Source organism: Pinus tabuliformis, chromosome 5_2 (assembly GCF_031772625.1).
Source record: "Pinus tabuliformis cultivar Carrire ecotype Pingquan chromosome 5_2, CPIR1, whole genome shotgun sequence".
NCBI classification, from domain to species: Eukaryota; Viridiplantae; Streptophyta; class Pinopsida; order Pinales; family Pinaceae; genus Pinus; species Pinus tabuliformis.
The window spans coordinates 634,298,445-634,311,319 of NC_142306.1; the positions used below are offsets into that span (position 1 = coordinate 634,298,445).

Sequence of the window (12,875 nt, forward strand, 5' to 3'; positions counted from 1 at the left end):
ACGGACAATGTAGAGTGACTTTGTGAATATATTTGGTTTCTTATTCAGTTAAGAGGTTTATTCTACAGCCAAGTATGATGTGTAACGCTGTCTATCTATCATTAAAGATGAAATTTTGCCATATCCACCAATTTTATTTTTTTTGTTAAATAACTATACAAAACATTCAAATAATTTCTCTTCATGAAAAAATTTACAAGTGAAAAAATTAGATCTCTCTTGGCTCATGTTAAGTCTGTATTTAAGAGAGATCTATGGTGGCTCTTGTTAGATCTGTATTTAAGATGAATCTATGTTGTCTCATGTTAGATCAGTATTTAAGATGGATCTACGCTGGTAATGTTTTATGTGAAGAGAGATTTAATTAGTTATTAAGTTATAAATTGTATTCTAAATTCTATTTTTTGCCATTTCGCCTCCTTCGAAGCCCCTTTGGAGTAGTTAAAATGCAAAAGCCTCTTTGACATAGGATTACACAGATAACTTTGCTCTCACACTTTCCATTTTGAGAATGCCACAGACAATCTAATTCCTATCCTTATCCTTTTCCGTCCAAATCGGTTCCTTCAGTATTGTGGAATACGTAAAGAAGACCTAATACTTAACCTCCAACTACCATTGCGTGATGGAACGAGTCAACATCCTCCAATAGTCTAACCTATCATGCAACGGTGCAGACTGATGACAAGTGAGCTATAAGGAAGTTCTTCTCCAATCAAAAAATTATGATTATTTTTAATGTAATTGAATTTATCATTTAAAGAAGAAATATGAAATACCATGCCATAAGTTATTGAATAGCTATTAAATAAATATGGCGAGGATATGAATCATTTGCATTCAGGGGGAACATGCGTAGGAAAATATATAAACGCACATGGATCAAAGATTCCATTGTAAGTGAACACATAAAAATGACCCATTGGCCAACACAGAATATAGAGTGGTCAGTGAAATCGCATTGCGGAAGACAAGGTAATGGGTTGCCCATTTGCAGTGCTGCGCAGGCGCGCACATATATATGTTTGTCGAAACTCGCAGCAGCAATGGAGCCCGTCGCGCCATCCTTTGCGTGCTATGGAACATGTGTGACGACGTCCTCCGGAACCTGTGTGATGACGTCCTCCACGAGGCCCAACTAAACAGCTAGCACAGCTTGCATAGAGCAGTGAGAGGACTATAAATCCGCATACACATTGCATGATCCTTCATATCAATCTCTCATTGTGCTTTCAAGCAATATTTATATATATATGTATCCGTTGTTGCTTTGGCAAGATTTTTGCAGAGGTCTCTGTTAGAAGTTGATTGAGTACAATGGGTTCTGTAGCAGTAGCTTAGTCTGCCTTGGGTTCTCTAACAGATATCTGAGTCTCGGAACTGCGAAGACATTTATTTTCTATATATTTACACCGTTAGTTCCCCTTCGTTTCGTTACGTGTGTACTGCGCAGATTGTTGCAGATATGGCTGAGCATATGATTACGGTTCCGGAGGAGGCGTCCGTGGGATCATTCCAGCAACAATCCTCGAGTTCCTCGAGAAACAGCTCCAAGTAAAGTTATAAATATTGGATTGAAAGAAAAATCGTGATATAATTGGATATATTATCCTTGTATTAAATCGAGTATATGTGTTTATATTTACAGGATCTTGACGGCAAAGATAAGAGAATAGCTGATTATTTCGACATCATCGCGGGAACTAGCACTGGAGGATTGATATCTGCTATGTTAGCAGCTCCAGATGATGCCAAAAAACCGCGCCCGCTGTTTACTTCACAGCAGATTACTGAGTTTTATTTCAAAAATTGTGCTCTTATTTTTCCACCACCGTCCTGGTAAGTTTCATTTCGATGACGGTAGATTTTCTTATTCTTCAACCACATCCAGTAAGTGATATATATAGAACAATTAGGGTTTCAGTCTAATTTTTGAGAATTAATTAGCAGCCACTCTAATGCTTGATGCTCAACACCATCAGAGAGAAAAACCACGTGAATATGCCATTGTAACAGGAAATGGCAAAAGGGTTTTCTCTAACAAGTAGTGTGTCATGACAGTATAACTTTGCTTTGGATATATACAAAAAGCACAACCAATTAATTTTTAATTTTATATGAATGATTGACAGGGGCATATTGGGATGGGCAAAAAGCCTTTACAGTTCAGCCATGGGTCCCCAATATTCTGGGGATCCACTGCACAAGATCATCAGAGAAACATTGGGGGATACGAAATTACACGAGGTGCTGACCAACGTTGTGATTCCCACATATGATATCAATATACAGTATCCAGTAATCTTCTCAAAATTTGAGGTAAACTTTGTATCATAATGTGAACTGGCCGGCCACTAATGCCAACTCCAGTTAATGCGGCAATATAATATATTTTATAAATCTCTTCGCAGGGCAACAATGATGATGCAAAATTGTCCGATGTCTGCATTGGAACGTCAGCCGCTCCGACAATTCTTCCCCCTTATCACTTTAATACGCATACCAGCTTTAACCTCGTAGACGGGGGAGTTGCAGCGAACAATCCAGTAATGCCCAGTGTATATATATATATATATGATTTGATTTGATTTGATGCTCCGTTTATGTTTATGTTTCCATCATTTGACAGATGTGACCATATATATATATATATATATACTTGATTTGATTTGATGCGATGCTCCGTTTATGTTTATGTTCCCATCATTTGACAGATGTGCCCAAATAATTTTGCAGATGTTACTCGCCATAAACCACCTGACCAAACAAGCTATCCGTAGACCGTACAGTATTCCATATTGGCCATTGACTCAAATACAGCAGGCTCTGGATTCAAAAGAAGACGTATTGACAAAGTGTCTGGTGCTTTCTCTTGGAACTGGAGAGTCAAAAACTAGTTACCAGGCTGAGGAAGCTGCAGAATGGGGCTGTTTGGGATGGATACGTAAGGACGATAAACATCCTTTAATTGACATACTTATGCAATCCAGTTCAGCTATTGTCGACATTCAGGCATCTGTCGCGTTCCAATCGTTGCAACAACCGGATGACTATCTAAGAATCCAGGTCTTTATCAGCTTGCACCTCTTAATTTATACAAAATACAATTCCATAATTATATTTACAGATTGCATAAATATTGTTTCTTGTTTGCACACAATCGGCCATATGGATTGTGGAACTAATAGATTGCTTATAATTGCGCATCAGGAACCCGACTTAGAAGATAAAAGAAGTGCACTGGATCTGGCAACAGATGAAAATCTTCAGGCGCTGAGAGAGATAGGCAATAAACTTTTGGACAAACCAGTTTCGAGGGTGAATATCGAGACTGGCCAGTATGAGCCTGTACCCGGAAAAGGCCCCAACAAGGATGAATTGAAAAGGTAAATTAATCATCGCTTCCATTTGATATATATATATATATATATATATATATATATATATATAATTTTACTTAATAAAACGTTTTCGTTTTACTTATTATCACTCTGTCTCAAGGTGGATATCGTGGAATTGACTTGGCAGGTTTGCGAAGAAACTTTCAGACGAAAGAAAGTCCCGACATCCACCGTCGTTGTGACCATCTTGAAAAACTGCTGCACTCCGACTTACGGCGATTACCTCATTCTCATGGGAAATTTTAAAAACCAAGTTTGAGGGGTGGAATTTCACTCACGTGGTGCAGTGGAGTGTACTTCAAAATATTTAGATGTTATTATATTTTTAAATGTGAGTGGCTCAATTTTACTTTCATCATGGTCAAGAGACATCTCAGTTAATAAATACCAAACAGCTGTATATGGTTGGGAACCACTTTATCATAGATTGTATTAATTATTATGCTCTCGTGCAAAATCGAGCTCGCCTATGCGTTGGGGAAGCCGGAATTTTTCTGGCTTAATTTAAATGGGAGTTTTCTAGTGTGATTTTTTAGATTTTTATGTGTTGAAATTTGTTTGAAAAATTTAAGGTGAAATTTTGAGTTGTGTAATTTAAACTGGTTTTTTAATTTTATATATGGATTCAGCATAACCATTTGCATTGTGCAAATTTTATTGATCAAATTTGTGATTTCAATAAATTTTTGCTAAATTTTAGAGAAATTAGATGGAAAGAGCAGACCGAAGCTTTCAAAAAATCTTAAGACAACTCGATTTAATTAGTGTTTTGTATATTGACTAATGAATCTAAATCATTTTTAATATAATTTTAGGATATATTATTTTTCATGAGTGAGAGAAAATTATGCTAATTTCTTATTAGCTTATTTTTCTTAGATGGTAAACCTAAATTATTTTTCAAATATATCTATTATTTTTGAAATGTTTTTATATATACACTCTATGATACAATTTATTGATGATGTTGCAATGAGAATTGTTCAATTAATATCAAAGTTATATATATATATATATATATATAATTAATATCAAAGTTATATATATATATATAAATATAAAATATGGTTAAAAACATTTAAATATTTTGGCCTCTACATATTTTGGCGAGAAAGCAGCGACCAACCAGAAAAGAAATGGAAATGGATCAAAAAGATAGCGGGTCGGGAACAACAAACCAACGGCGATGATGTTGAGTAACAGGAAAAATGAATTGAGACATCTTCAAGATAAATTATTTCATTCTAAAATTTTGTGATGTTTTGCACATACTATTTGTTAGGCATTTTCCGTAAAGATCATGGTAGGAATCTCTTTAAAGGGTAGAACAATGATCAAATACCTCAGGAAATACTTTAAGTTTATAGGATTGATTAAAATGTTATTCAGGGCTAGGTTCGACTACTCAGACCTACCCAATTTGAAGATATCATATCATTTTTTCTTCCAGTCTCCTCTCTCAAATATGGTTTTGTGGCAGAGGTGCCAACAGCTCATCAATCCACCCACACTCCAGATCATCGACCCCACGATGTAGCCTCCACCTCCTTCCCAGCGACATTAAAGATATTGCAAATAGTGTCAATTATGACACTCTTACTTCTACTCTTATGTAAATATTTTGTTTCCCCCAGTTAATTACATTTTCTGTGACAAATAGTTGTGCTACGAGTAACACTTGATTTTGATATGATTACTCTCTTAAACTTAGTTAAGAAGGAATACATATTTTTGGGTAACGGGTTCTCCTTCAAAAACCCTATAAAGACAATGAGAAGAGACTCTAAAACGGTTCAGCAACTTGCGAAAATTTTCATTCAAATAGAGAAGCTCTATGCATTATGGATGTATTATTTCTCTACCGAAAATGAATATTATATATATATATATATATATATATATAATTAATTTTAAAGCTAGTAGATTATCAAGGTAGACTTTACTGCTAGAGAATTAAATTATTTTCATTTATTATTATGATTTTTAATTTTAATTTATTTGAATTTATAAGTTTAATAGGAAATTTGAAGTACTTTGCTATGAGTTAATAATTGAATTATTATTATAATTATATTTATATATTAGTTATTAAATATTATGGCAAGGAGATGAATCATTTGATTTGCGAGGAACATGAACAGTAAAATATATAAAAGCACATGGATCAATGATTCCATTGTAAGTTACACGGGGTACTATACACAGTTGATACATAAAAATGGCTCATAGTCTTTCTATTAAAATGAAATAAATAAATAATTGGAAACCCAACCTATTGTTTGATTAAAACTTCTCTGAATGATTCACTAAACATAACTTCACTACAAATATATGAAAGCACAGAAAATAAGAAGAAAACCTCAGGATATGAATATCAAGTTTAAGATAAGTTTTGGACCGGCGATGTAGAGTGACTTTGTCTATATATTTTGTTTCTTATTGAGTTAAGAGATTTATTCTACAGAAGTATGATGTGTAACACTATCTATTTATTATTAAAGTTGAAATTTTGCTATGTCCCCCAATTTTTTTTTTTTTTTTTTTTTTTTTTAATAAATAACTACACAAAACATTCAAATAATTTCTCTTCATAAAAAAAATTTACAAGTGAAAAAAAAAATCTGTCTTGGCTCATGTTAAATTTGTATTTAAAATAGATTTATGTTGGCTCATGTTATATCTGTATTTAAAATGTATTTAAGATGAATCTATGTTGTCTCATGTTAAATCTGTATTTAAGATGGATCTACACTGGTAATGTTTTATGTAAAGAGAAATTTAATTAGTTATGAAGTTATAGATTGTGTTCTAAATTCTATTTCTTGCCATTTTGCCACCTTAGAAGCCCCTTTGGAGTAGTTAAAATGCAAAGGTCTCTTTGAACATAGTATTACACAAATAACTTTGCTCTCACACTTTCCATTTTAAGAATGCCATAGACAGTCTAATTGCTATCCTTTTCAGTCCAAATGGGTTCCTTCAGTATTGTGGAATACGTAAAGAAGACCTAATACTGAACCTCCAACTACCATTGCGTGATGGAACGAGTCAACATCCTCCAATAGTCTAACCTATAATGCAACGGTGCAGAGTGATGACAAGTGAGCTAGAAGGAAGTTCTTCTCCATGATGATTATTTTTAATGTAATTGAATTTATCATTTAAAGAAGAAATATGAAATACCATGCCCTAAGTTATTGAATAGTTATTAAAAAAATATGGCGACGAGATGAATCATTTGCATTCAGCGGGATTATGCATAGGAAAATATATAAACGCACATGGATCAAGTGATGACAAGTGAGCTAGAAGGAAGTTCTTCTCCGATCAAAAAAATGATGATTATTTTTAATGTAATTGAATTTATCATTTAAAGAAGAAATGTGAAGTACCATGCCCTAAGTTATTGAATAGCTATTAAATAAATATTGCGAGGAGATGAATCATTTGTATTCAGGGGGAACATGCATAGGAAAATATATAAACGCACATGGACCAAATATTCCATTGTAAGTGAATACATAAAAATGACCCATTGGTCAACACAGAATATAGAGAGGTCAGTGAAATCGCATTGCCGAAGACAAGGTAATGGGTTGCCCATTTGCAGTGGTGTGCACACACGCATATATATATGTTTGTCGAAACTAGCAGCCGCAATGGAGCCCGTCGTGCCATCCTCTGCGTGCTATGGAACATATGTGACGGCGTCCTCCGGAACCTGTGTGATGACGTCCTCCACGAGGCCCAACTAGACAGCTAGCACAGCTTGCATAGAGCAGTGAGAGGACTGTAAATCCACATACACATACCATATTCATTCTAATTTAATGGTTATCTAGACTTATAAACAACAAAATGATTTTTCTATGCTAGTATGAAATTATTTAGCTAACATTAACATCTCCAAATTGGCACTTAGTCAATGTGTTCATTGAATGGATCTTCATTAAATCTTCATAAACGAAAGGGCCTATGCCCATCTAAATTTATTGCCTTCATTTAAATTTTTGCATTGCATTATTTATAAAAGGCTTCTTTGGTGTTAGATGTTGTGCATTAATAGGATTCCTATAGTACTAAATGGGAGCTTGGGAATGGCAATGGTGCTTTAGACACAATGAAAGAGCCTGGAATCCATGACATCTCCAAAAATATGTGTGCTAGTTCTAAAGTAAACAGATAAAGATTTAAAATTTTTATAAATAATACACAAATCTCTTTTCTAAACCTATTTAGATATTCATATTTCACTATTCTTTTCCAAACGTGTTTCAATATTCATATTTTGTATTCTTTTCTAAACCTATTTTTAGTATTCATATTGCAATAAAGGAAACATCCTCTAAGCAATTATACTATTCGGTTACATTTGTGAGGACGTGCTTCAAAAACTAGGAAGGTTTTCCAAACTCATCTATTCGTTCAAAAAAAGTGGTTTTCCCCAAAATTCCATATTCGTTAAAAATAAATAAGACAACAAATTAATAACACTACAAAGTGATCAACAAATTAGGTATTCGAGACTAATAAACTATGAAGAAGCAAGCATATTTTACTTGCCCCTTTGCTTCGAGGACTACTAGATTTTGCATCTTGCACATCATTAACATGTATGTTTTATCTTGACTCTTAGCACAAAATACCTAACTTGTGGTCGTAGATTAGGGGGGAAAGGAGGGATAAGAAAAATAGTATTTGATGTATAGATTACATTAAATGAAACAACTTTTGTGTTTACCTATAGGATATAATCCCAGTCACAACTTTGCATCGTCAATGGAGAAGATCATTGACTCTTGAATCTACCTAACCAGTCCTTCGGTTCAATGTCTTACATCATACACTATGGTTGAAGGGGGAAAATCATCTTTTTTTCATTATGATAGTGGAAATTGGAACCAAACTTGAGAGGAAAATACTATGAAGCTACTGACCAACCCTTTAGTAGAATGTCTCACATCATACACCACTGTTTCTTTTCAGTATGACAGTGGAAATTGAAATAAAATTTGAGAAGAATACTATGAACCTTCTCACCCCTCTCACAAGTAGATCCTATAGCTGCTTCACCCAATATCATCGCAAATAACTCACAAGCGGCTATAAATTTGACTCGAAGTAGGGACATACTCCTAGTAAACACTTCAGATAGTAATTTTTTCAATTAAGATGTTTTCGAAGAAACAAAGAAACTCCCCACCAGCTACTTTGTATAATAATGATGGTCATAGTTGTCCCCAAAATTTTCAACTCTTGGAAGTAAGTACCAAAAAATTATATGTTATGATCCCTCACAAGGTCTATATCAAAAAACTTAATACTATTGACCAAGTGCATAATGTCTCCCAGCATGCCCATATTATTTCTAATACAATCGCTATTTAGACTTCTAAACATAAAAATGGTTTTTATATGCTAGTATAAGGTTATTGAGCTTACATTCACATCTCCAAATTGGCACTTGGTCAATGTGTTGATTGAATGGATTATCAGTAAATATTGCTATAGAAAGGTGCTTATGCCCATTAAATTGATTACCTTGATTTAAAAATTTTCATTCTTGTTAATTACATTAGACTTGAATGCAATTTTCAGTTTCTAATCTCATGAACTTTCTATTTAATCCTAGAGTGTCTATTGGTATAGAAAAATCTCTAGAGAAAAATTAATGCATGTATGCAAAATAAAATTTGTTGAATTGCTTTGAAGGAAAACACCAGAAAACCTGCTACTAATGCCTTGAATTTGAAAAAATATGTAACTTTATATATCAAACTCCACTCTAATAATATAGTAAATACTTAGTTTCAAAATGCTTACCTCACACAAGAAGTGGATGGGAGCACAGAATAGAGCAAGAAATGTGCTAGAAGAAACAACGAATGTGATGCCCTGAAATCACCAATCCATAAACCATAGTCGAATATCCATACTCAAAGAGTCCCTTTTCCTATATAAGAGATCCAAAATTTTAATTTGACATCTAGTTAGTCAATGACCTAAAATTACCATATTATTATTATTTTGGAAGATAAACAACACAAAATTCAGCATATGCTACTTATAAGCATAATTACAATAGGTTTACCCCAAGATAATCAAGCCTCAAATTCAAAACAATTTTTTTTAGACAATATTATGAATATTATCTCAAACTACACAGGCTTTATAGAGGCCTTAGATCTGAATTTCTTTTTTTGGAACAAACCCTTCCATAATACTTGCAGGATGAATATAGTTCCAAAATCATCGTGACAAGGGAAGATAAATTGTTGAACTTTGACCCTTCTGCATTAACCCTTATTCCAAAGTGGTTCCTTTATTTGTTAGTCTAGCAACCTATAAATTTAGATACCTATACACATTGACAAAATTATATGGGAGGAAGGGTGGTAGTTGATATTTTTGTGGTTTTTTAAACATGTAGAACCACCATCACTAAATCCCCAATCATTAAATTATTGGGAATTCTTTTTGTTGTTTCCACTTATAAGACATGCCATAGTGCTGCATATTCAACTTGATTATTGGTCGAAATAACCAATCGCCAAGAGAATTGTGACTCATTTTGTTTATCGAGGCAAAAGGCAACCCCTCCCGTTGTCGCTTCCGTGGTTGAAAAACACGTTTACCATAATCTAGTATAGATTCATTTTAACCTTGGACTTATCAAGTTTTGAGAGGGATCAAAATTTTCAAGATGTAGACATTTTTTGAGAGTGTAAAGGTTGAAAATGAGTTTGCGCCTCAAGAGATTTGATCCCTCTTAGTTCTTGGGAGATCCTACTTATGATTGATCTATTATGGTTCTACATACTTTCACTTCTAAACACTTGGATTGTGTAAATTACATAGTTCAAACTTAAAATCCCAACAAATATTTACTAGATTTGAAACAAGTTGACAAAAGATTAAAACTAAATAAATGTTTGAAATGTAAAATAGTGAAACTATATAAAATGTTTTTACAATAAGAATTTTTTTAATTGATTTAGATAATACATAATGTAATCGAATTTGTAGGTTTAATAATAACTATTAACAACTATGAAATAAGTTAATTATTGAAATATAACTAGCACAATCACATTAATAAATGTCGTTGATAATCAACTATCGACGAATATCAGCCACATTAAAGATTATTAGTTGTATGATAGCCGTATAATTTTAATATTAATATCGATATTAGTTAATATATAACTATAATAATTAGGTTTTAGTATTATTATATTATAATTGTAATATATTATAATTATAGTAATTAATATTATTATATTAATATTATCATACTATTATTAATTAATATATAAATATAATAATAATAATATTAGTAATTCTAATATAAGTAAGTATCAATTAATAGTAATACTTTAATATAAGTAAGTATCAATTAAATATTTAACTCAGTAAGTTTCAATTAACATTGAAACTCTCATAGATATAAACCATAATATATAATTATAACATTATCAAAACTATTATATTAAATCGTAATATTATAAGCCCTTTATATTAAACTATATATATTAAACACCTTATATTATAAACCTTAACCTTATACCCAATATTACAAACCCCTATATATTATCAACCCAAATATTACACCATAATAATATAAACCCTAATATTAACCCTAATACTATACACCCTAATATTATAAACCCAAATATTAAACTCTAATATTATAATACCGAATGTTATAAACCCAAATGTTAAATATTTTGAATGAGTTTGCGTATGGTTAAACATGGTAAACACAACATTGACCAAGTGTCATCATAGTCAACTACTTAAACATTGAATATAAAGGGTGACATTATTTGATTAATTTGGTTGACTATGCTTGACTAAAAATATTAATCAATCATAGTAATATTTGATTATATTTCATTGAATTTAAAGAGTGTTAACTACCAAACATAATCGAACATAGTCAAACACATTACTAAATGTGGTTGACTCATTTTGTAATGTTGCAATATGACATTGGATAAATTACAATGTGGTTGTGCATGTGGTTGGTATTATGAATTGTGATATTATAAACCCTAATATTAAAACCCAATATTTTAAACATAATATTATAAAACTAAATATTATTAACCGAGTATTATTAAATCTAATATTTCAAACCCTATATTAAACCTTAATATTATAATCCCAATATTGAACCCAATATTATAAAGCCTAAAATTACACCCTAATATTAAACCCTACATATTATAAACCCTAATATTAAACTCGTTATTAAAAACCCATATTAAAATGCCTAATATTATAAACTCGAATGTTAAATATGGTGAATGAGGTTAACTATTGTTAAATAAGGTAAACATAGGGTTGAAAAAGTTTCATCATGGTCTACTATTTAAACGTTGACTATAGAGGGTGACATTGCTCAACTAATGTGGTTGACTATATTTGATTATCAATAATAATAAATAATATTACTAGCTCATTATGTTTTATTGAAGTCGAAGAGTGTCCACTATCAAACATAATTTTATATAGTCAACCAAATTAGTAAATGTGTTTGACAAGTTTTGTAAAGTCGCAATGTGATATTGGATAAATTGCAATGTAATGGAAGATTGCGACGATGTTTGATCATGGTCAACAATTTAAACAATGACTATAAATGTTGACCTTGTTTGACTTGATTGATTAATGTGGTTGATGGTGTTTCACTATTAATATTAATGAGTAATGATAATAGACAATTATGTTTGATTTAAGTTGAAGAGAGTTTGCTTTCAAACATAGTTAATGAACATAGTCGAACACCGTTGACCACATTAGTAAATGTGATTGACTAATTTTGTGATGTCGCAATGTGACGATGGATAGATTGTGACAATGTTTATCACAATGTGAGATTGGATAAACATTTGTACCATTCCAACATCAAAACATCTTTGATTATGCATATTAATCAATAATAGGAATAGGAGATTATGCTTGACCAAATTTGAAGATAGTTGCCGACTATTTAAACATTTAATATGGTTGAGTTTCTTTAACTATTTTTCACTGTCTTTTACTCTGTTTTTCAAATATAATCGAACATAGCCAACCACATTAATAAATCTGGTTGATTATTTTTTTAATATTGCAATATGACGTAGTTGGCTTTTACTTTGACTTTGATTAGTTTGACTTTGTTGACTAATGTGGTTGGCTATGTTTCACTATTAATACTAGTCAATAATAATAATAATAAGGAACTATGTTTCACTATTAATATTCATTATTAATAGTACTAGTAGTAATAATAACACACGATTATGTTTGATTGAAATTGAAGAATGTTGACTGTCAAACATACTCAAGTATAGTCAACCACATTAACAAATGTCATTGACTAATTTTGTGATGTCACATTACAACATTGAATAGATTTCACAACCATACTACTACTACTATTATTATTATTATTATACAACTTTATTAATATTAATATTGATTTTG

At 31.8% G+C, this 12,875-nt stretch overlaps 1 protein-coding gene across 1 annotated transcript; it reads left to right on the forward strand.

The window, feature by feature from the left end:
* The first annotated feature begins 914 nt into the window (after nt 1–914).
* On the forward strand, nt 915–3,583 carry LOC149160639 (patatin-like protein 1). Its single transcript, XM_089434666.1, has 8 exons — nt 915–1,110; nt 1,475–1,554; nt 1,649–1,839; nt 2,133–2,328; nt 2,412–2,558; nt 2,737–3,066; nt 3,211–3,386; nt 3,529–3,583. Exons 1-8 carry the CDS (start codon nt 915–917, stop codon nt 3,581–3,583), a joined length of 1,371 nt encoding a protein of 456 aa, XP_089290792.1.
* Nucleotides 3,584–12,875: the final 9,292 nt, after the last annotated feature.